This window comes from Colletes gigas, unplaced genomic scaffold (assembly GCF_013123115.1).
Source record: "Colletes gigas isolate AHSC1104 unplaced genomic scaffold, ASM1312311v1 Colletes_gigas_Sc00003, whole genome shotgun sequence".
Classification (NCBI taxonomy): domain Eukaryota; kingdom Metazoa; phylum Arthropoda; class Insecta; order Hymenoptera; family Colletidae; genus Colletes; species Colletes gigas.
The window spans coordinates 8,062,407-8,086,288 of record NW_025106632.1 but is presented as its reverse complement, the minus strand read 5'-3'; the positions used below and the strand labels follow the sequence as shown (position 1 = coordinate 8,086,288).

The following is a 23,882-nucleotide window of genomic DNA, read 5'->3' as shown; positions in this document are numbered from 1 at the left end:
GGCGCGTCGATGCGGAAGAAAGCCCGGCAGCGCGAGGGCGAACAATGGCCTTCTTCCTGACAGGTTGATCCTGCTTGAGTAATGTTGAAATCTGGGGCGTTCCTGGGAAAGGCCACCTGACCTCCGTGCCCTTTCATCAGCGTCGCTGGACCCTCCAGGACGAGTCATTCCATTTTCCTTGGCGCGAATCCATCGTTGGATTAATGACGTCACGACGCCGTCACGGTACACGGTGCTCCCGATATAGCGTATAATCGACGGGGCATTCACCCTTTTTAACCTTCCTCCGGGAACGATCGCCCGAGACGCCTTTGTCGATCGTTAAATCCGCCGTTCTCCGTAGACGAGACCGACAAAACAGATTAAGTGCCGATCTACGAGTGATCAATTAAACGGGATATCTCGGTAAAAACGATAAGTCCCTCGGCCCGTCTTAAAGTATTTGCGCGACGCGACGCGCCAGGTGTAAAATATTACGAAATCCACGTACCGGCGATCGTGCGGTCGCGGCTACCTCGTCGCGGACAAAAGTCAAAATTATTGGAACTTGAACGCGACAGCGAAACGTTGCCACGGGACCGACGGATACCGTTTGGGGATGGGCACGGCGGTCGGGTAATGGAAGATGTGATAATTTAGTATGCACGACGGAGTTTATTTGAATTTTATTGGCGGGCTCGCTGTCACGTGGGTCAAGGCGTAGGAGTGGTGGTTCGTGCCACAAGGGGGTCCCTCTTTCGCTTTATCGGATCGGGGGAGAGACGACGCTCCTCCCGTTTTCTCGTTTCCCCGAGGGGACACTTCCGTCCGACCAATATCGCCTCCTCTCTCTCCTTCACCGTTACTCCGACGACCGCCGTCTCTTTTTCTATCCTTCACCCTCTCCTGGGCCGCTTCCAATATCTTTCTAAGTTCTCCGAGCCGGCCATGAATAAACTATTCCCCGACTTTGAATATCTGAACGTTTTGCGCGGGAATGGGACCACCATCGAGGGACCGACCGCAGAAAGGACGAGAGAGGATGATATCGATTGATCGACGCGATACGTGGAAGGGGATAACTGCGGAGTCGAAGGTACTATACTTCAATTTTTTGGAAAACGATGCCGGGGGGTGAGAGGATGGCGGAGGACTGCCTTGAGACCACGTTGAATATGGACGAGCAGTTTCCGTACATTTCGTTGTATAAAATATTACCGATAACGCGACACGATGAAAACGTTCGACGTTCCTTTATCCCTATCTTTAGCATATCCGCTCCAGGTTCACCCCGATCGTAGGACGATTAATTTTTCGTACCGCTGACGGTGATGAAATCAAGCAGTCAGCATAATGAGTAGCGTTGTCTGCCGTGCAATTCATCGGATGTCGTAAAAGGCGAGGCGAAGAGAACAGAGCGGCGACGAGGAGGGGGTGGCGAAGGACGGTGGCGGGGTTATTAATATTCAGAACGAGGAACGGGAGTCGAGAGCAGTGCCGAGTGACAAATACCTCGCGCCCCGTCCCAACTCCGGAACGGCTCAACTCTGTAATTAACGCTAATCTCCCGGCCGTTCCTCCGACACCGTACCACCCACTTCGTCTTCTCTCCCGCCTCTGTACTTACGGGAGCTCGAGGGTGGCCTTAAACAGGCTCTCGAGTCGATTCTCGGGCGAAGAGGATCTATGATTCCTCCCCGGTGGAAAATGGTGGCTCGAAAAGTGGCCGGTATCGCGTCGAGGCGAACGATTCAAAATATTTCTGCACGTTTCCTTTACGACTGAATAAAAACAAAAAAAAGAAACGGCAACCGGTGATCCGTGCATATTTTTGCAAACATTATACCGCGGGGCGCTGTTCATTCGTCATGCGTTGTGTACATTTGAATTTACAAAACAGAAAACTGAATTACTGGCCTCGCGTACAGACGTAAGAGTAAATTGCCGTTACAGGGATGCCGCGATGTTTTAAAAACTTTTGATTACGCGTGCAACGCTCCCCGCGAAGCAGCCAAACGCTCGAATCGCATCGGATGGGAACAACCTGATTGATTATACCTGCGCTACGCGAGACTGGAAAAAGACAAAACGTAAGGCGAGTTTACGGAATTAACATCGAACGCGTGGTAAAATGGCAAGTGCAAGTAGGAGCGTCCCTGCGAGGTCAAAGGACGAATATTCCTTCATCCACTTCCTGCGATATGGTCGTCGCTGGTGGTTGCGCGCCTCGGTTACCACTTGGTGGACTAAAATAGCGAGTCAGCCAACCGCGAATATCCTTGATTAAACGCAAAAAAGCTCCGAGACCTACGCTCGCCTTGCGCTCTGGCCGCGACTGCGTTTTTTCGCCACCCTCCGCCATCACGATGGTTGGGTTTGAGCGTGGAATTGGATTGGCCGCCTTTCCTCTCGTTCTCTTTCCCCTTTTAGTTCTTTTCCCTCTTCCGCGGGAAAGAAACGCCGGGTAGTTCCGAAGCTTCTGGGGACTCGATTAGAGCCAGCATGTGACATCAGAAGCACGTGAGTACATTCGTCCCCAGGTATTCCTTCCGGTTGAATTGTTATACGCTATCCTAACTTCTTGGAGCACAGAGTGCACCTGTTCGTTCGATCATCGTGATACATCGTGCGATCAAATCTCACTTTGTGCCAATCTCGAGAGATTCGATCGCTTCGTTACGCCACAATGCTAATAACGAACATATTTTTTTCCTTCGAAATGTTACTTTGCGGGCCATCTGAATTGCGTTGATGGCGGAATCCTTCGAAACAGCATCCTCGAATCTACCGTACCACTCTGTTATACGAATCTTCCAAACGATACAATAAATTATCGCAATGCGTTGGAAGTTTGCGACGAGAGGTTCTCGTCTTTCGAAAGTAGAATCGTGATAATCGAGGATGACGCTGCTCGAAACAATACGCTCGACGTCCATCGTATGAGCATGAGGCGTGAGTTTCGTATGCCAACTAGGGGTGATGTCAGAACATGGTGATATATGGTTGTAGCAAGCACGGGAAATACCACGTGTCCAGCCACCTTACACACGGTTCTAGAAGGATTAGGGTCCTACTACATTCTGAAGCACGTTGTTTCGTAACGCAATTCAATTTCTATTGTCATTGACCTTGGCATATTGATCAAGACACGATCACGTTCAGACATTACACCTGCGTAATCACTGCACGATTACTTTAGTTACTCTAACTGAAATAGCTATTATTTTCTGTATGTACATGGTACAGTAGCATCGCGTGACATCTTAAGACTTCGTATTTAAATGAGTCTCGAATATCACGTCTTCATTGAACATTTTTTTTACTTGTGATTTGTTCAATTTGTTCTAGCGTTTCAATACATATCAGATTAGTTCTTAAATTCGACGTTGTTCGTGAACAGAGGACGTTGTATTCAGTCCTCGAATGACGAATCGGTAACATAGTTTTGCTGCGAACTTCATAAAATGTTAAATCTATTCTAAATCTCAACCACAGACGAGATATATAAGCAGACGTTACGTCCAATGTATGTTTTCGACCCATTTATTTCTATGAGGCTTCGGAGCACCATTATCATTTCGTTGTCGCTCGCAACGTTATCAACCGGGTATAAAAAATGATCGCTCGATATGGTAGGAAATGAAACTATAGGAATTAAGTGCCGATAAACAAAATTTCTTTGTGTTCAACAGAGGAAAAAATGCCTTTTGAAAGTCACTACAGGAGACGCTCGAGTACTACACTAAAAATTGATCTTAAAGCCGCCCTTTCAACAAAACGTCCAACAGACATTGGCTACCGCCATATGACGACATGGTCTGTTCCAATCAAAAACTACTTTGCTGCCACATGAGAATCTTATCGTTTCAATGAGAATGGGATCTTAGTCTGACATGATAAGATATTATTGAATGGTCGACACTGTTGACAGCCTACGAGTTGCAATGGCTACATTAAATTATACATTTCTTAATTTCATTCTCCTATTTTCAACGGCATTCAATACCGTTAATAGTTATCGTGCTGTGGTTGTTATCCATGGTGTACTTACTGGAAGCAGCAGCATGGAACTTATTAGCAACAGGATACAGGAGGTAAGCAATTCACATGAAAACAAAGGAGATTCAAAATGTCGTATCTATATAAATTTAATGGATAAACATAACTATAGCTATTCGATATGTATACCTATTTTTCGATGGGCATAAAGTAAAAATCGATTTTAGATGCATCCTGGAACTGAAGTTTATAATATCCCCAGATATGCAGGATGGAGTAGCCTAGAGCCAATGTGGCGACAAGTGGAGGAGATAGGCATGGATGTTATATCTATAGGTGCTGTATTTCCCGAAGGAATAAATTTAATAGGCTATAGTCAAGGTGGTTTACTAGCTAGGGCTATATTACAAAGGTTTCCTAACCATAATGTCAAGAATTTTATCTCTTTGAGTTCACCACAAGCAGGGCAGTATGGAAGTATGTAATGGTAGTACAATCTTTGAAAGAAAACAAAGAAAACTGTCATTTTAAATATTTTTTTCCTTTGAAGCTCGATTTTTGCATTTATTTTTCCCAAATTTAACATGTGAAACTGCTTACGAACTATTTTACTCGAAAATTGGTCAACACACGAGCGTCGGAAATTACTGGAATGACCCTCACCATCAGGTTAGCATAATTTTTAACACTCTGACAATATCTGGGTACGTTCGAACCCATTCTAGACGCGAAAAATAATAAAACAAGTAGTCGCAACAAGCCGAAAAAAGAAACGGCATTTCTTATTTTCTGAGAATAAAATATAATATTTATATTTACAAATAACATATATACATACATAACAGAAACACAAATGTTATATACGCGTTGTGCCGAGAAATTATTATTTATCAGTATTTATTTTATTTTTGATTCCTATTAACGATTGCTATTATTTATATTATGAATTGTGATAATGAAAAGAACCGTACGGAAAAATACGGACCCGTTATCGTTGTCTACGTAGTTGGCCGGACCGTCCATTGTCCGAATAATGAAATTAATTTTCGTAATAAGCTATATTTGTCTTTCTTTCAGAAATTATATTACAAGTATAGTAGATTTTTACCACTTGTAAACAATAAAGGAAATTCCACGACGGAAGTATTCAAAGAAGGACTTACTAAATTAAAGAAAATGGTGCTTATTGGAGGTCCTGAAGATGGTGTTATCACTCCATGGCAAAGTAGTCACTTTGGATATTATGATGCTAACGAAACTGTGATAAATATGCATGATAGACCTATTTATATGGACGATTTAATTGGGTTAAAGACATTAGATAAAACTGGTAGACTCACCCTAATTACAGTATCAAATATTCCTCACATTGAGTGGCATAAAAATATATCTATAGTAGATGATTTTTTACTGCCATATTTGGATTAATATAAATTATTGTTAGTTATTTATTTTTAATTGTGACATGGAAGAAAACCCAACGAGAAACGACACAAAACCTTCTCTGGTTATGACAATTGTTTCAATCAAATTTTTTTTATACACGTATGTGATTTTTACATATTTTAATATTTATCATTGAAAAATATATTTCTGATGCTGTTTTAAAGAAATAGGAAATCAAAGTACCTAAAATAAATAAATACCTCGTTTGTGTATGCGTGCACGCGCGCGTGTGTGCATATGCATTTTTTCATATATTATAAATATAAATAGGAACGAATTATTTGTATGACATTGTTCAATAATAAGATACTTATATACACTTTTATTATCAATAAATATTTACTACTACTTATACAAAATTAAGTATAGTATGTTCGTTTCTGTAGAGAGTATATATCAGTTTCACCTTAAAATTAAATTTTCTTATAACTATTTAAATACAAACATAGCCATAATAGAGCGAATATCACATGTCCTCAGCAAAATGAATAACAAAATAATTTAGAAACTTTTACCATGTGTAAAACGTGTAATGAGATCAAGAGCCCACTTGGGCTGATCAGAAGGAACCATGTGTCCAGCATTTCTTACCAGGACTTCTGTCAAATTATCAACAGTTTTAGTGTAACCTGCTAACTCTTTTCCTACCCACCATAATTTCCTCCGAGCTGTTTTATATTTTTCAGCACCAGACCATTTTAAGGTACGTAAATAATTTTCTGTCAGAGGATACGCAACAATAATATCAAGTTGACCATTGTAAAGTAGAACTTTGTAATGCTGAGTAAGGTCTGATATGAGAATTGCTAGAGACTGCATAATATCTCCTTTCAAATATTTCTCTACTGTACTATCTTCAACGTGAAATGTACAATTGCCAACATGTATAGCCCTTCTTACATCTGAACTCTGAATCCATTCTGACATATAATTAGAATCATTTGAATCTTGGATGTGCAAATAATTAAAGTAATAATCAAAACCAGTTAAATTTTTAAATAGCGACGAATGACCATTTAAATCACCATTCAGAAGAGTATCAAATATTTCAAATGCTTCTTCATATTTTTTTTGTTTTATTAAATCTCTACCTTGATCTTCAAGTTTGTGAAACAAATCTCTACCATTGATATCAATTAATCCTAATTGATACAAATAATCTCCATAAAGTAACTGATTCTCTGGATCAGTTAACCCATTTCCAATTGCTAAACCCTTTAAATTTATTTTTGTCTTTGCCTTAATATTATAGTCTTTAATTGCATGAGATACAGCAGGTACATATTTTCCAGCATAAGATTCCCCGGTGACATAGAAGTCGTTATCTTGAAGTTGTGGAAATAACATAAAGAATTGCACTAACAGAGTATGAACATCCCTTCCCACATGTGTTTCGTTAGTGGCATACCCTTTTTCATTGTCAGTGAAGCTAAACCCGGTACCAACAGGATTATCTATATACAGTAAATTATGAGCCTGATTCCAAGAATATTTACGCATTTGAAGGGTTTTGTTTGGAGTTACTATAAATGGACCGTTCTCCATAAATAAACCAAACATAGATGTAGCTCCAGGACCACCTTGTAGCCATAATATTACAGGTGCAGTTTTTGGATTGACCTATTTGAAATAGTCTGATACACTGATCAGTAATTTTTAAATAAAACTACGTCATGTATAATTGAAATCGGTAACAGTGAAAGTTCCAAGAGACTGTTATTGAAAGGCATAAACAAAACATTTAGTCACTTACCACAGCAGGAAAAAACCAAAAGAACATGTTTGAATTGTATTCTTTATTGACAGTCAAATAACCGGCGTAACTGCTGACATCGTCCATTTCTTTATGTTGTACAATAGCTTTTTCACGTGCTTCGTCTATTTTATTGTCTTCGATTAACGGCGTTAAGAAAAGCGGCTTTCCAGCATCATTATCATCGGGAAGAGGATAACTTTTTAGTTTGGGATAAATGTTTGTGAATCCTCTCGCATCTTCAATCGCGAGTAAAATCAGAGAGAAAGTCAGTAGAACGGGAACAACTTTTTTCATTGTGCTTCACTTTGTCAACTGCCACTATTCGTGACGGAAACGCCTCTTCAGAAAACAATCACACAACTGCGACTAAGTAATTGAGGTCGATCGGACTGATCTTGACTTGGTTATCATGACTCGACGGAAATCGAATTTTGTACTGGTATATCAATGTTACCAATGCAACGGCTACAGATTTGAATTAATGTTTATTAAAGAAACTATTTAATTATTCCACTTGAGTAAAAGCTTACACTTAAGTTTAAGATTTAAGGCTAGATGAAATTTTGGACTTTCCGATTTTGTGTTTATTTTTTAATGAGATTTTTTAAATCTGTAACTGAAGAAAGAACGATTCCCAAAATAATTGAAACTATAGTAGTATTTTAGCAGGTGGCGCTGACTGTCAATAACGAATCCATGCCAGCTGATTGTACTAACACAAGTTAATTTGAATTGACATGTACGCACTAAAATCCATGTCCGGTAATTTAACCGAAGGTTAACGCGGAATACCGTTAGCGACTGTGCTATAGAAAGTAGATTTTTGTATTTCTTTAAACTGTGTGGTGTCAACAATTGAAATTATTGGATTCGTATGACAAATCCATTAATTAGAGTGTTAAAGTAATCTCACTTGGATATCGTGGTCAAAGTATTTCAAAAACACTTTGATATGCTTTGTGTATTGTACAAACAATCAACTTTTATATAAAAAGTTCCTAAAATAATTATATCCTAATAAACATACAAAATTGTATTTAATTGAAATAAAATACTAGAGAGTTTATTAAAAGTGACAGAAATGGATGACTCTTTTTTAGAAGATCTGGAACTAGTATCTAAAGATGTTAAAAATGTTAGTCCTTATGCATTGGATGGACATATAACAACAAGAACTGGTACATCTATTCCAGTACAAAATTTTGTTACACATAGTGGTAAGATTTTGCAGCATAGAACTGAACAATATAAACTGACTGAAAAACAGTCAGGTACTAAGGAATTAAATGTTAATAACATGAAAAAGTTATTAGAACAAGATACAAGGAATCAACACACAAAAGTAAAGGTGTCTGAAAAGACAGAAATACCTAGTGAAAGTAAACTAAAGCCAATTGAGAATAAAGTAAAAACTGATGACAAAGAGCTTACAATTACCAATAATGCTAAGGCAAAGATTCGAGAGACAAAAACAAAAATTTCTGAAAGTAAGGTTGTTGCAAAAGATCGGACTCGTCGTTCTGGAAGTTCTAAGGTAGACAATCAGTACCCAAGTGTTAAAGAAAACAGTAGACCTACTGACTGTATGAAAGAGAGCACTTCCAAAATGGAGATTTGTAAAGACAAAGGAAAAAGTAATGGCTCTGTTAAGAAATTGGATTCTAAAGAAAATGATCCTGTTGCTTTACTTAATGCTATTAAGGACATTGTGAGCATATGCACAAAACAAGAATGTTCAAACATTTTGAGAGTAATGCAAGAATTGCACATTAATTCTCAAGCAAACCTCATTAAGCATCTGTTAAATCAAACAGATGAAATAATTAATGAGATACATCCTAGTAAAGATTCAAATAGAATAAAAAATTTGATAGAACAGAATGACAGATTGAAAGAAGAAATTGTTATTTTACAAAAACGAAATGAAGACTTGCAAAGAAAGTTAGAATTTTTAAAGCAAGAATATACCCACTAAAATTGAAATGCAAGGAATTATTAAAATAATAGCAATAAATACTAATGTACTGTCCTGTCTACTGCCTTAAAAACATAGAGTTTATCAGCAAAGGAGCATCCATTCTTCCATTCCATTCTTCTATTTACGTATGTTTCAATTGCACTACATTATTCAAACTGTTATGTATTAAGTGATAATAAGTATACTAAAATTAACTAAAAAAGCTATATTTTTTTACTAGTATTTTTAAGTCTAAAAAGAATTTGAAAAATTACTATGTTGTATTTTTTGGAAAGTATTCAAATAATTCAATGTTTGTACGTAACTAGATTCAATTTCATATTGATTTGAATTTGTTAAATTTATTAAATTTAATTCAAAGAATTTAAAAATCATCTTCTGTAAGGAAATGTTTAATAAAACTTTTTACATGTTTATTACTGTCTTGTATATATTTTCTGAAATGAAAGCAAAAAATCATGCGTAAATCCATCCCAAAGTCAATAATATTCATTTAGAACAATTTATATTTATTGGTATTCTTAAAAGACATATCAAGGCGACAAGATACAATGTTCTGACATCACAAAATATATATTTACAAATAATGATTTTTTCATGACATTAAATATGATCTGTTAAATATGATTGACATACAAAACTTGCGCGAGACTTGGCAAAATGGCCAGACTATACATGATTGGTAGCTAGAAGATGAACTGATGATTAGAAAACGTATAAAAGGGAACAAAAGATCGTGCTGACGGCAGTTTCGGAGATTTACCGTTAATCCGTTAGAGGTTATCGTTTACGTTCTTATTTAAATAGATGCAATCTTAAATGCATTATATTATAAATGCATACAAGTTTTAGTTTAAAGCATGAATTCTAATAAATTATAAGTAAAAATAAAGCTTTATCGCTAGTATAGTACGATACATACTTGTAGATGTTTACATATATGTATAAAGCACTTATTTCAAAATTCTTTAACTGTGTCACGGACATGTTATGATCACAATGTTTCTCATAAGTTATAATAAATAGTGTATAAGCAACTTCCTTATCAATAAATGTTAAAATAAAAATCAGTAAAACCTTACAGCAGAATCGTGAAACAAATCTGCCAAAATGTATTCCTGTATCTGTTTAAAATTTTTCAAGCCGTTTTTTGTTTCATTTATTATTAAATTATTATTGTGACAATTTCAACCTTACCGTTCCGTACTTTGATTTAGAGCCTTTCTTCTATTTTCCTTCATCTTCCGTTTATCATGCTACTTGCCCACTTATCAATTATTGTATATATACATCTCTTCTTTTATAGTATACATCTTTGAAGATAGGAACAATCCCTCTAATCATTTCCCTAGCAACAAACACGGTGTTAATAAATTCCTGAGTTTCTAAAAGTTTGCAAGCCATCATTTTACGTTACTACTGGCAAGTGCGCAAACTATTGTCATAAAATTTTCTTCCTTTACATAACGAATTATTTTCATAACTGCCACAACATTTTCTTTTATAAAGTCTTTCACTCAAAATAGATCGGCCGTCGTATAAGAACAGCTCGTTTAAATGCGAGACATTGCAAAACAAAGTCTTTCCATCAGTTTTGCAATCTTGAAAATTGCACGGTATTGCTGTTGGTGTCGTTCGTTCACTTGGAAGTTTATTCATGGCGAGAAATTTCTCGAGACTCTCTCCTTTCTGCCTCATCGTCGTCTTCCGCTTCGTCCTCCGCGTCATCTTGGTCTTCGTTATCAGTTCGTTCGCCCTCCTCGGGTGGTCTTGTCCATCTAAATAAGATTATAAACGTTAGCATTTTTCCAAACCTTTAAGGAAAAAAAGCATGATTAAACGCAAGACCTGATCAATGTCTCCGGCGATCTGTAGAGGAATATTAATTTAGCGAACAAGTCTTCTTCGAGACACAGTTCCCCGCTTTCGCGGACCAAATATATGTCCAAACACAGTCGAAGGATTCTATCCACGAATGGTAGGTCATCGAACATAATCTTTGGTGCCATATCACTGACCACCTTCCTCATCATTTGGCTTATAACTATCACCGCGGTAGTGTACAACCCTAAGATTCTGTTGAAATATTCTCGAGTTAGTAAATTTCATTTTATCGATGTCTCGTAAAGCCTGGAAAAAATTCCATCGGACATACCCAAAACCGCTAATGAAGCTCAATCCCTCGGGGAATGTTTTATCATTGAACAAGAACATCATGATGTATTTGCAGTTATTCAAGGGCACGTTCTTCAAACGTTGATTGAACAAGTCATCGTCGCAAACTTCCCTAACGATCCACCATTTCTGGCGGGCACAGCAGGCAGCGTCTGTAGACAAGTGCAGATTGATACTCCTGTAAAGATAATTATCGTCTTCTTCCGGTACTTCTTCCTCGGTTCTCATTCCTGTAATTGTATCGTATAAAGTAAATCCGTTTTAAATCGTGATCGTTGCAAACCACATCGCTCGTGAACCAAACTTACGCAGACGCATTAACTGTGGAACGACGTCGGTGGTGCGACCAGTCACTTTCAGAAACTTCGGGAAAGCATTTTCTAGCGTAATGGTACCGTTATTGGGCGTCGATTCGTCGGTCGATAACATCTCAGCCAATGTCCTCCTCACAGGATTAAACTCTCCTTCCACGTATGGCGGTAATTGTATGTCCCGCAATTTCGTCGTTATTCCACTGGCGTCCTTTGCGTCCGTCTTTCGAGACACTGTCCACTCCACGTGAATGATGACGGTGGTACTATTATCTTCTAATTCTGTTTTCAGTCTGTGACAAAGCGATACGCAAAGGTAGAAATAAGTTATCGTGTAAAATTACGTTAAAGAAACACTTTCGTCGTTACCTTTGCAAGTCCGGCGGAGATATGCTCCACAACTTTCTGGAGAATCCGCTCAATCTTACGGCCGCGACGTCAGAGTGCACATAATTTTCGAGGAACGTAACCGCAGACCTGTCTTTCGCGTACAAATTCGTAAACCTGTTGTATTCGGCCTCGGAGTACTCGATGATAGAGCTGCTTTGGGCAGACATGGAATAAATCGGTTCGTACGGACCGATTCGTATTTTCATCGAAACGTCGTAGGGTAAGTTCGAGACGCCAACTGTGCTGCCCAGTGCGAACAAGAGCAGAGGGAACCATATCAGTCCGATCATCAGGAAGAGAGCACCGCCGCCTACCAAGTATTTGCTCATTTGTTTCTTCTTCACGCCTCTTGGTTGAGGGAAATCTGCCTCCACGCCTCTCATACACTGAAAGTTTCATTTGTCAGCGATTCCGGCGCACACTCATACGAATGAAATCGTACAATGTACCTTGATCTGATAGATGCTGGCGAAAATATCTTCCATTTTGAACCAGTCCATTATTGTCATGGAGGTATCGGTCCAGATCCAGTCCATTACGGCTCTTAGCTCGAAAAGGAAAGGAACCAACATGAATCTGTCGAACGACGAACGTTGAATTGTTGTGTAAAATTAAAGAAAGTTCGTTGGATAAAAAATATTCTGACCCTTTAAACAAGACGTAGTTGACGATGCTGTACTCCTTGCACAGGAAGTTACCAAGTATGCGTGTCGGATAGCCTTGTCGCAACTGATAGGCTGCCAGTAAGAGGTAGAAACATTTCATCATGTACCACATCTGTGGCGGAAGCCTCTCGTTGAATTGCCTAGGATTATCGACGGTTTTTAGTTATTTTATTATCGAAACTCCAGTCTGTGACTTTCTATGCGACGTAATATTATTACCTTTCGGTTACGCTAGGCAAGATGAAGAACATCCAGACGTGAACGCCGAATATGAGACAGTATTGAAACACTAATTTACCCAGTATCGATTTTCTCAAGAACAAGGCCCTGTCGATGACTATCAACGCGAATTGCAGCAACAGCATCAACAGAAACGGCATCGGGACTCGATTTTCTTGCAAATAAGCCGTGACGCCGCCATCGCCCTGTTGCGTCTAAACATTCGTAGAAATCAGCATCTCGAAACGTTCCAAGTTATTTGCGAAAAGTAAAGATCGCTTACCCCGAACGCGGAGAATCCAAAAATAAGGAGCAAGAAATTGAAGAAATCGCAAAGGAACATGTACGCGTACACGTTCGTTCTCTCTTTACCGACGGGATTTACAATTTGGACAAAGAAGTTCTTCATCGGTTGCACGTACTTGTTCACGCTAAAAATTAAACCATCGTAGAAACTCGAAAAAATTTATAGTACACGTACAATCGTCTGCTTACGTCATATCCATAGCTTTATGGAATTTTTCAGTCTGAGGGCTCAATTCCTCGCCCTGAATTGCAACGAGTTTTTCGTGTTCATCGATTATTTGCGCAGTCTCGCCGTCGCCAGTCAGATGAATATTTAGAGATCTTCCTTTAGGCGTTATTACTTGAACACCATCTCTAAAAAGAACATCGCGATATCGTTTACAGATACTCTGTATAGGTAAAACTAATTTCTTTTGATTATAAACGAACTCTGTTTCGTGTTGTCTGGGTGCAGACTCTCCTTGGCCTTTATCCGGAGGCGGAGGTTTGGACCGCACGATAGTCAAATTCGAAGGAATAATTTTCCTTGGCTTGAGGGATGGCGTGGTCCACTGTCCTAAAGACTTGAGCATAAATCTAGAAATACAATTTTCGTTACGTTTGCGTTCAATGCACGTAGTATTGTAAAATCTGTATCGAAACCTACCTATGGAAAAACACCATAAGAAGGACTAACAGATCCCACAGAGCGTAGTTAGGTTTACGTTCGACGCCCATTATTCTGGGCGTGAAAAGAGGATTATTGGGCGCAGCGTCCCGATTCCATGGCAATAGTTCCAATTGGAAAATGCATTTTACTATAACGATCGCCTGAAGAAGTTTGAAGGAAATCGTTTTAATCAGTCTCTTGGAACAACCGATCGGTAGGTCAGAGATAATCGGCGTCTCACCTCGGTGTAAGCGATCAAAGTCACCCAAAACGTCTTCGAGGGTCGCGGTATAGTCAGCGAACCCCAGCAAAACACCATGAGGGGCAAAGGCGTGGACAGAACAGATGCATTTTTAATTTGATGAAGGAATACCATGAAGTAACAGAGCAGATTCGAATGCGCCAAGACACCGAACCAAATGGACGCTAGTAGTTGGATGATCGGTGGTTGGTCGACTTCGGACAATTCGGCGCGTTCGTCGTCGTGTTGTACCGGAGAGATATCGGAGAACAGCGTGCTGCGTGAGCAATAATTTATATTAATCGACGCGAACGATTCGACGAGATGTTTCGACATGGTTTCGCAGAAGAGATGATATTTTTACGTTGATATCGAAAGCACACCGAAAGCTCAGCCGAGGACCACGTAGTCGTATCTGCGAAACGAACTAAAAGTGTAAAGTTTCGTTACAAGCGAACGAGAATTACTTTAATCGAAAAAAAACAACGGAACGATTCTTTCGTGATTGAACGTAAAAAGGAGAAACGAGCAAAAGTAATCGTTTACAATTGGCATGCTGCGTGCAAAAAATGGCGTGCAAAGTGTACATCTATGTCGTCGCGTGAAACTTTACGAAACATGTTTGATACCTGGAGGAGGACATGTCCAATCCTCGCTCCAAACTCGGCGCCAGAATTCGTATGTGTGGTATCGTCAGCGAGCTTCCTTTCCTAGCAGAAACAACACCCCCACTCTTTCTACGTTTATTTCAAATTACAATTCTAAGGTGTGACATAAGGAGACACGGTGTTGGAAAAGGAAAGGATGGAAACTTACGAAGGATCGTTTGGTTTCAGGCTCTCTATTCGTTTGATCGATTGTTCGGACCGCGTCGTCACTGGATTTCTGTCGGTTAAAAGAGGTTGTTTCTACAACAATTACATTCGCGTGAAACGTGTACTACATGTATCGTAGGAAAGTATTGGGAAAAGAATTCTATAAGGAATTAGGTCAGTGAAAAGGATTATGGAAACCCACCCAAAACAGAAATTAAGCATTCTCTACCAAATCTTACCTTTCCACCTGTGGTACCGATTGGCTGGTGCCCTGGCCAGCATCGTAGGATTCCTCGGTGTATCCGTTAGTATCCGATCTGTCAGAGCGAGCACATTTACTACTCTAGCTTCTACTAGTATGATCTCTGGCCTAAATGGCGGGGTTTGATACAAACTATTTCTTCTCGCGAGAGCCTCGAACGTTTCTGTCAGGGATGGGACTACTCGGGGTCAAACACACCACTACTAAAGCTACGTGTCGAGACGTGGAATACGATTAAAGGGATTTACAATCTGCGGCCGTATCGTTTTAGTTATTCGGGACACGATTAATTTCCTCCATGATAATACTAACCCTGATACTTTATACAGCTAAGCGTCTACGGACAGATAATCGACGAAGCTAAAAAGAGCCACGGACGGTTATTGTTCGAAGTCTCACCTCTTTTTTATCAACGGTATCGGCTGCCACATCTGATTGATCCCCAATCGCATTCCCATTCGAAAGTCTGGTTTTGCCTGCAGGACAAACAAAATTTACAGTATCGATCGACCGTAATTTCGTTACGTTCGGTCCTGTACCTTCAGCAATTTCTTCTCTTTCGCCAAAACTTTGCGTATGTATCTGTAATCCCGGGAGAACCTGTTCAGATACTTCGTCATCGACGTCAGGGTACTGTTGATCATCACCAAGAGGAATTTGAAATACGTGGTGACCGACACGGTCTGCTCCTCGGGCTCTTTATCCTCCTTTCCGGTCGTTTTGTCTTCCCCTTGCTCGTCGCTGGACGGTTCTGGTGTTTTAGCAGGATCCGCCGTCGACGGATCCTTCTCTTCAGTTTCAATGTCTGCTGACGTGAGGCTAGTCTTATCGCCGCCCTGATGCAAAGGACACATCATCGATTCAATCGATCCCCCTTTTTTTCGAGACGATTTTCGAGTACGTGGAACTTGAAGAGAATCGCGCCATCAATTCGTGTAAAAAGTATAACGCTATTCATGTCAGAGAGTCAATGATCATTGATGGCGGCTTCAAATTCTGCGTATACGTTCGATAACTTTTCGATATCGATGATTACTGTTACAGTAAGCGAGTGAAAGATTACGGTGCTAAAATTGCTGTAAACGTAATGAAAAACAAATTAAGCGAAATATCGAGCGAATTATATACACCAACGACGAGGAGCCTTGCTGTCAACTGCGACTACACATTGAAGAGAAATAACATTTATTTATAAACAAAATGACGGAAGAAATTGGCCGCCACTTCCATTTTTACAAAGCTGAAAGTTGCAAAAAAGAAAAAAAGAATAGTCATGGTCGTATGCAAGCGCTGCAATAACTAGCGGGTATATTTGTACAAAAAATTCATTAGATCGCCGGTTACGCGATCCGCTGTGTGGCTCTGTTTCGTGTAATCATTATTGTGTTAAATGTATTACACTTGAGTGAGTCTTATGTAGCCAGCGATTAACTGTTTTAGACACATTGGTGTACGTGTGATATGCGATGAGTCGCGTATATCCGAACCAATGGAAGAAAAAACAAAAAAAAAGAAATACAAGAAATAAAAGACATCGTCCCGGTCAACCAACGATACAAACAAAAAATTAAAAAAAAAAAACATGACATAAGGGAGATGTACAACGAAAGCTAATTAAGATTGTTAAAAATGAATGAACTACACCTGGAAGGAGCGATGATACGATACACAAAATACAGAAACAAAGATGAATTTATATAAATGAAGAAGTAAAAGTGGACGACTGTTCGAAGTGGAGGACGACAGCGTTTAAAGGTGAATGACGAAGGAGAAAAATGGTGGACAGGTAAGATAGAGAGCCTGTAGCAGTGACATGCAGCCTTTTAAGGGGATCTCACGTCGGTGGCCATCGCGGTGTCGGTCTCGGAACGTGCACTGAGATAGGACATAGACGATTTCTTCCGCGTCAACGGCACGCTCCGACGTCGAAGTCTCAGCGCGTCCTTTTCCGTCCCTCCGTACATGGCAACGTGCGTCGCGATCTCAATGTCTGTCTTAATCAGCGTGTTCATCAACTGCAAGGACCAGACTTTTAAAGTCAATTTCTATCCGGGGCAACGTGTTGCCTTCTCGTATACGTTGTCTGCCTGACGACTCCCACGTTTGGCCAAGAGTTGAATATAGAGAATATGTGGAGGTTGGGGGGTTGAGGGGGGAGCAGATTGATGCAAGAATGGCAGAACTTATGCGCAACACGGGGATAAAATTATCGTTTGTCGTCGTCGCATACATGGAGGAGTAAATCTTTGGCCATGATCTTGGCTGATGATCCATCTGATGCGTGAATTAAATTGTAACGGAGTTTCGATCGAGTTAACCGTGTTAACCGTACTCGAACAGTGTCCGTACAACGTTAACAGAGTTAAACGAAACAAGTTAGAATTTCGTGTAAACTTAAACAAAACTGACTGATTCGGGAATCGAACGTGCGCGTAATACTTGCTCACGAGAGATTTTATACGGTTGCTCAGTGGATCAAGTGCTCCGATTGGGATTAGCTATCGTTTACTTAAAATCAGTTAAACCTATCGTAACACAATTCAGCAAACACGTATTAACACTTTTTGTAGTAATCTTGCAGTACGGGAGAAAACATACCTCGGATATTGTCATTCTTTTGCCGCGTTCTTCCTGCTCGTGAATTCGTCGATGATCCTCTTTCTCGGACTCGGTGTCGGGTATCAAATCGGTGACGTCGTCGTCGTCCAGATCGTCGAACATGTAATAATCGCCCGATCTAATGGCTGATCGAAAAAAAAAAGATAACGATTCGGTCTAAGTACACGGAAGAATCTAAAACGTCCACTTACGCTATTGTGCCCAAGCCATGCACGACAATTCGTTAAACAGAATAATAACATTTGTAGAAAAACATTGCTCGAATCCAAAAGTTTTGCGCTAAATTGTAAGAAAACGTACATCTATTAAAGATCATAGAAATTGTTAGTATAATTGTACAAACGATAACACGCACACACACACACGCTCGCGCGCGTACATCTTAAAATATTGTAAAAGCACAAGGATGTTTATTAGTACAGGATGCAGACACGTCAGTTAGTAGGATAAAGCCCGGAAAAGCTGTGGAAAAAAAGAAAAGAAATATTCATTTACCCTCTCTGTTGGTCTTTGGCGCGCGAACTCTGTACAACGGCCGTGCCCCTGGATAGAGAGTATCTAACAAAAAGAAAAACACAAAAGTAGAGATAGAAAAACTGAAAACGTTTAGAGAATCGTCGGCGCGTACGGAGTAAGTATATCTTACAATAATATACATCTATATTACATTCGAAACGATCATGGTGGAATCCCCGAGTCCGTGGTCAGCAGATTCGACAGGACGGGACGATCTAATAAAAAAGAATGCGGGCTATCGTCCGTTCCTAAAAAAAATACAGTCGATTCCGTCAATAGGAGAACGACGAGGAAGCTCTAATCAAATAAACGTCTACGTGTCTCTAGCGATACGATATTATTTACAGCTAATTTCCAAGTGGAGTACAACATCGAACAGAGAACGATTAAAACTGGACGAAAGCGTACGACGGATAGATACCCTTGAAAACAAAATAAATTAGAGATCGACGAAAGACTTCTAAAATAGAATCGCTAGAATTCGTCGAAGAAACGAAAGGAGATAAGATACGGGGTGCGTCGCGGATGATCTAGAGGTGCAGTCGCGGAAGCGTATGTACAGGACATCGTAGCAGATCGACGACGACGATCTGGATCCCGGGTGTGTCGTTACATGTGTGATGAGACAGCGGGGAACGAGAGGTGGTCGAGATGATCGATTGTCGTGGTGTCGGTAGTCCGGTCATCCAGTGCGGACCGATGTAACTGGATTGGCGTCGATGTTTCATCGATGAGGCCAACGATCGATCCGGCGGTTGTCGCCCGTACGGGGGCGGCGAGAAGACCGGGAACGTTTCGTCCGGCGACGGTCCCCGTGGATTCAGCTCGCTACTCGGCGGAGAACCGAAAGAAATGCGAGTCGGCTCTAGATAGCCTTCGAGGCTCACTGTCATGATCGCGGAGTTGGGGGTGGGCGCCTGCAAGTGGGACGCGGCACGTGGCGTCAACGGGGGCGGCTCGTCCTCGTCCTCGTCGATCGGCGTCTGATAACCCTGGGGAGGCGTGTGATTCGGGGACACGCACGAGCTCACGCTTGAAGACCTCGCCAGAGGCGCATCTCCTTCTTTTTCGGGTGCATTAAATATAGAGATTCGACGTTAAGGCGTGAATTGTCTGCTCGGTCTACCTACGTCTGGAGTTGGTCTACATCTCGTCGCTAATTACTGGATAACACGTGGACTTAAAGATTAGACGGAGTCTTGGACGTTACATCGATCGGTCGATCTACCTATGTCGGGGATTGAGCTACTTCTTGTTCCTGATTATCGAAGGACTGGTAGAATGCTAAGTAAATTGGATATTAAGCTACTTTTTGTTAATCGTTGCTAGTAACTAAATTCAACATGTTTCGGAGAATTTGTTAGATCGTGTAGAAATTCTGTTCCTCGGAGTTGGTCAGAGTTGGAGCAATCTATATCAAGGGTTGGGTTACTTCCTGCCGTTGATTACACGCGGATTCGTAGACTTACAAGCTGGCAAGTAAATTGGACATTTAACCCTTAAGTGGGCTCTCAATCTCAACTGAATTATTTTACCAAATTAAAGCATTTAAAAAATAACGAACTAACGGAGGATTACATAAATTTTCAAATAATTACATTTACATATATCAAACAATTATTAGTTTAAACTTGTGGAGGGCCACAATAATCCACTTAAGGGTTAAGTTACAAAAAATTTGTTAGATTTTTTGGAAATTATGTACCTCTACGTCGATGCTAAGGGAATCAAACATTACGAAGTCTTGGAAATTGTACTTTTCGAGTCGATCGAATCAATCGGTGTACCTACATCAAGAGTCGGGATACTTTCTGCTGCTCGTTACTCGGGGAGTATATTATAGAGAACTTGACGAATTTAAAAAAATTAATTTAGAGTTGTTCAGATTACGATATCGTCCCACAGTCTAAATACGGATTGGTGATATCGAAATGAGCCTTACCGACTGCGTGGGTCTGTGGTTCTCGGTAACTAGGCCCTTGTATCTTCCTCTGACTGGCCTTGATCTTGTCCATCTTGAACTTCAGCTTTTGTAACACGTTCCTTTCGACGTTATCTTGAATCTGAATGCGTTTCTGGTGCAGTTCCTCGAGCAGTTCGGCGCCACGAGACGCCAACACTCTCATGGCTTTGGTTTCATCCACGATGTGGAAGAAGTAGTAACTCTTGAACAGTCGTTTCTGCAGCAGCAAGAAGCAAAAGCACAGCCCGTCCCAGACCATGCCTATGTCCTCTCGAGGTACCTCACAGTCCACCTTACCGGATACAATGTCGCTCGCTGAACTTTGGAATTTTCTTAGGCAGGTTATACCGAATAGTTGAATCACCGGGCAAGCTGAAACTTCCAACTAAAATCCCAACCCATCAATGTTTATTATCCTATTTGATTTCAACGAATAAACTGATTACCTGTTTGATCAACACGCAACCAACGCCCTGCAGTAAAGCTTTCGAGAAAATGACGATCACGTTATAACCGATCAACAAGTTCCACCATTTTAAGATCGTCCTGACCGGTCTCAAGTAAAAATCGCTGCCCTGCCAGAGAAATACGAAGGCGCCGATCAAATAACCCAACGAGAAAAGATTGGTCCTCTTGGTACCAGCCAGGAACATGATCGATAACGTGATCCACATAAGACTCATCAATACACCGCGTTTCAAAATGTCCAGCCAGGAGTGAATGTGCGACACGTAATCGTTCACGGGATTCACGAAATTTGCTTTCTCCATGTTCTGGTACACGGAGTAATTGTGTCCGGCCGGAAACTCTTTGCCGGAAGCGGCGCACCGTTGCTCGACACGGAAGAACAGACTTTGCCTCACGATCATCATGAGCAGAATAAAATCACCTGTAAACGATTCGAACACAGTTGGACTTGCATCGATTTAAACAACTTTAAACGTATAACCGTGAATCTTACACATCAATTTTCTGGGATTCGGCGGAAAATCAGGGTCGGGGAAGTACATCCACTCTTGCAGCCTTCTAAGTATTTCAGAATTGCTCCACGGATAGTCTGAAAATAAACACACGATCGACTTATTTCACCCAATAAATACGATTTGGAATTTCATTTTTGGCAAACATTTAGTAACCTATGCAAAGCCAAGAGGGTAACGCCACGACCAAAGAATACTGAATGGGCAACAGGATGATAGCGAAGACCTTGAAGAACGGCCAAATCTTGCAAATCGTTCTCCTTTTCAGCGAGAAGAAGAGTAATAGCCAAATGCCGTAGAGGACCGAGTAAAAATCGAGTCGAGTGCCGATGAGCGCCACGATTCCTATCAGGCACAGTTCGACCCCGAACTTGTAAAATCCATAGTTGAAGAGGAATTTCAGACACTGCGGCATGCCTTTGTCGGCGTCTGCTCTGGTGATCGACGGGAACATAACTTGCGGAGTATCCAAAGGTTCGCCCTTCTCTTGTCGATGGAAACACTGTCGTATTCTGATCACTTTTCTAAGCGTGGTCACTATAATGATTCCTATGGAACCTTTCAACAGCACCGCCAGCTGACCTGACTCTGCTTTTCTCATACCGAACCATTCGGCTATGTTGTACACCGTATTGTTGCTTGCGAATGGACGATCGTCGATATGTCTCTGCGAATAAGAGGATACAAACTTTTTAAGCAGTCGTTTGTCGATCAGGATTACAAACACTCACTGTGCAATTAACGTTCCAGTTATTATGATCGATGTATTGGATCTGGTACAGCATCTTCGCGACCATCAGTATAGCGATTATCGCGGCGATCACGTTAACCGTGCACACTTGAATGTTTCGCCTTGCATTGATCATTATTACGACTATCAGGACGAACACGAAATTAATGGCGCACACCTGGAAAATATCGATCGTGTGGAAAACATAATCAACGTAAAGATCGATTATTTAAACGGATCTCGACTCACGTCGTTGACGCAGAGAAGCATCACGGAGGTAAAAATAATCTTTTGCATATGGATCTCCAAAAACAGCCAGGCGTAGTTGTAAAAATTCAACAGATGTTTCATCGCTTTTCGGAACAGCTCGATTCGCTCCAGCTTCGACATTTCTGAAAAATCACCGCGGAAATCAGCATTCGTGCTTGTTCGAGCATTAATTTCACGTACGTTTCAATTGTCTCAACGTGTACATATTCCCGTGATCCTCTTCGACGAGGAAAACTTCCCCTGGCGTGGCCGGAGGCACGATCACAGTCGGAGAATGACCAAGGCTCGCCTGCATGAAAGAACTCGCCTCGTTTCTACGATTGTACAAACAACAGTCACTCTCGATCCTTCGATTTCGTAAAGTCGAATCGTCAGCTTTACTAACCCGAGTCTCTCGATGTTCGTCACTTCCAAGAAATCGTTATGAAAATAATGAATTTGAAGAACGGTGATGATGACGAAGAACGTAGGTGTGAGCAATCTGACGAATAGATCCTTGGTAGCGTATTTCTCTAAACCGATGTCCATTTGCAAGTCTTCGTCGATATGTAGATAGTTCCAATACTCCGGGAAATTGTCGAACTGATAAGTATACACGAGGATCAACATGATTACCGAGTATCCGATCACCGTGAGCCAGAACGGGTACATCATTTTTCTCCAAACCGTCCACGATACCTGGAAAATATCGTAAATGTTGACTGCCGTGGTAGAACGTCACGATAAACGAAGGTACCTGGAACGTGATGACCAGAACGAGGAAAAGGGACATGTAAACGATCCTGAAGACCGTCATACGTTCGCCGGTGATCCCGCAAATGAAGAGCATGATAGCCACAACGGCGATCCAAAACTTAGTCAGTAGCTTCTTCAGGAGTATACCGACGTCTTTCATGAACTTGCTCTTAATTTCTGGCGCCTCGTGGTTCATGGCCGTGGTGGCTGTCGAAACGGACACGTGTAGCGGAGCCACCATGTCTCTCAACGCCGAGGAACGCCTCTGCAGAGTCCTCTCGGCAGTGTATTGACGCATAGTTATCCAGAACATCGATATAAACAGACACTAAAAATTATTTGTAAAGATTTTACGAACAACCCTTTGGTAGACTAGAAATAGCAACGAAGACGATGGTTACTTTGACTATTAAATGCCAGCGACTGAGCAGGTCGGGTTTACTGAAACCGATCTCCGACATTTTGATTCCGTTTATTTCCGTCGGTAGTTCCTCGTCGGTTAGATCCATGCTGTAAACGTACTGGCCGAGAAGAAGAAGGGTGGCGTAGAGCACGATGAAAGGCGAACACTTCATCATAGAGGCGCGTTTGTTGGGCACCATCCAGAGAACCAAGGCCCACAACAACAGCGCGAAAGTTGTCCAGCTATGATACATTATGCTCCACGTCTGTAAAAACGAAACGAACCGTAAATGCAATGCTCAGAAAACGATGTTTACATCGTACGATTTCTTCTTTTTACCATCATTATAATGTTCGTAGCGAGATAAGACGAATTGATTATCAATTGGAAGATCGAGTACACGGCCATGATGATGTGTTCGATGATTCCCGATTGTTCGTCCGGAGCACCTAAGAGACACTCGTGTCAGTCGTTG

At 41.0% G+C, this 23,882-nt stretch overlaps 4 protein-coding genes across 4 annotated transcripts in view; 2 read left to right on the top strand and 2 right to left on the bottom strand.

The window, feature by feature from the left end:
- The first annotated feature begins 3,890 nt into the window (after positions 1 to 3,890).
- LOC122404960 (lysosomal thioesterase PPT2 homolog) lies at positions 3,891 to 5,809 on the top strand. Its single transcript, XM_043409384.1, has 4 exons — positions 3,891 to 4,073; positions 4,206 to 4,455; positions 4,529 to 4,647; positions 5,056 to 5,809. Exons 1-4 carry the CDS (start codon positions 3,891 to 3,893, stop codon positions 5,404 to 5,406), a joined length of 903 nt encoding a protein of 300 aa, XP_043265319.1. The 3' UTR covers positions 5,407 to 5,809.
- Positions 5,802 to 7,793, bottom strand: LOC122404959 (venom serine carboxypeptidase). The gene is made up of 2 exons (XM_043409382.1): positions 7,178 to 7,793; positions 5,802 to 7,044 (listed from the first exon to the last, which is right to left on the bottom strand). The coding sequence occupies exons 1-2, from the start codon at positions 7,472 to 7,474 to the stop codon at positions 5,926 to 5,928; spliced, it is 1,416 nt and encodes a 471-aa protein (XP_043265317.1). The 5' UTR covers positions 7,475 to 7,793; the 3' UTR covers positions 5,802 to 5,925.
- Positions 7,794 to 7,968: 175 nt separating this feature from the next.
- On the top strand, positions 7,969 to 9,376 carry LOC122404686. Its single transcript, XM_043408873.1, has one exon. It carries the CDS (start codon positions 8,262 to 8,264, stop codon positions 9,153 to 9,155), a length of 894 nt encoding a protein of 297 aa, XP_043264808.1. The 5' UTR covers positions 7,969 to 8,261; the 3' UTR covers positions 9,156 to 9,376.
- Positions 9,377 to 9,636: 260 nt separating this feature from the next.
- The window catches only part of LOC122404995 (piezo-type mechanosensitive ion channel component), a 29,691-nt gene continuing 15,445 nt past the window's right edge, over positions 9,637 to 23,882 (bottom strand). Inside the window, exons 8-38 of the mRNA XM_043409442.1 lie at positions 23,747 to 23,856; positions 23,406 to 23,672; positions 23,006 to 23,332; positions 22,655 to 22,947; positions 22,450 to 22,583; positions 22,249 to 22,391; positions 22,001 to 22,177; positions 21,426 to 21,936; positions 21,251 to 21,346; positions 20,736 to 21,178; positions 20,269 to 20,674; positions 18,306 to 18,368; positions 17,790 to 17,935; positions 17,030 to 17,206; positions 15,731 to 16,027; positions 15,591 to 15,667; positions 15,169 to 15,246; positions 14,744 to 14,824; positions 14,115 to 14,391; positions 13,871 to 14,034; positions 13,654 to 13,800; positions 13,414 to 13,578; positions 13,202 to 13,349; positions 12,919 to 13,133; positions 12,681 to 12,839; positions 12,484 to 12,610; positions 12,014 to 12,420; positions 11,642 to 11,937; positions 11,314 to 11,563; positions 11,007 to 11,234; positions 9,637 to 10,936 (exon numbers count right to left, since the gene is read on the bottom strand). Of these exons, the coding sequence (XP_043265377.1) occupies positions 10,810 to 10,936; positions 11,007 to 11,234; positions 11,314 to 11,563; positions 11,642 to 11,937; positions 12,014 to 12,420; positions 12,484 to 12,610; positions 12,681 to 12,839; positions 12,919 to 13,133; positions 13,202 to 13,349; positions 13,414 to 13,578; positions 13,654 to 13,800; positions 13,871 to 14,034; positions 14,115 to 14,391; positions 14,744 to 14,824; positions 15,169 to 15,246; positions 15,591 to 15,667; positions 15,731 to 16,027; positions 17,030 to 17,206; positions 17,790 to 17,935; positions 18,306 to 18,368; positions 20,269 to 20,674; positions 20,736 to 21,178; positions 21,251 to 21,346; positions 21,426 to 21,936; positions 22,001 to 22,177; positions 22,249 to 22,391; positions 22,450 to 22,583; positions 22,655 to 22,947; positions 23,006 to 23,332; positions 23,406 to 23,672; positions 23,747 to 23,856 (6,536 nt within the window). The 3' untranslated portion in view covers positions 9,637 to 10,809. The remainder of the gene's footprint in view (positions 10,937 to 11,006; positions 11,235 to 11,313; positions 11,564 to 11,641; positions 11,938 to 12,013; positions 12,421 to 12,483; positions 12,611 to 12,680; positions 12,840 to 12,918; positions 13,134 to 13,201; positions 13,350 to 13,413; positions 13,579 to 13,653; positions 13,801 to 13,870; positions 14,035 to 14,114; positions 14,392 to 14,743; positions 14,825 to 15,168; positions 15,247 to 15,590; positions 15,668 to 15,730; positions 16,028 to 17,029; positions 17,207 to 17,789; positions 17,936 to 18,305; positions 18,369 to 20,268; positions 20,675 to 20,735; positions 21,179 to 21,250; positions 21,347 to 21,425; positions 21,937 to 22,000; positions 22,178 to 22,248; positions 22,392 to 22,449; positions 22,584 to 22,654; positions 22,948 to 23,005; positions 23,333 to 23,405; positions 23,673 to 23,746; positions 23,857 to 23,882) is intronic.

Excerpts from the sequence above, each read along its gene's own strand:
- LOC122404959 (XM_043409382.1), bottom strand. The coding sequence starts at position 7,474 with ATGAAAAAAGTTGTTCCCGTTCTACTGACTTTCTCTCTGATTTTACTC. Across the intron at positions 7,045-7,177 it reads TTTGGTTTTTTCCTGCTGTG|GTCAATCCAAAAACTGCACC; the intron begins GTAAGTGACTAA and ends TATTTCAAATAG.
- LOC122404686 (XM_043408873.1), top strand. The coding sequence starts at position 8,262 with ATGGATGACTCTTTTTTAGAAGATCTGGAACTAGTATCTAAAGATGTT.
- LOC122404960 (XM_043409384.1), top strand. The coding sequence starts at position 3,891 with ATGGTCGACACTGTTGACAGCCTACGAGTTGCAATGGCTACATTAAAT. Across the intron at positions 4,074-4,205 it reads TTAGCAACAGGATACAGGAG|ATGCATCCTGGAACTGAAGT; the intron begins GTAAGCAATTCA and ends AATCGATTTTAG. Across the intron at positions 4,456-4,528 it reads ACAAGCAGGGCAGTATGGAA|CTCGATTTTTGCATTTATTT; the intron begins GTATGTAATGGT and ends TTTCCTTTGAAG.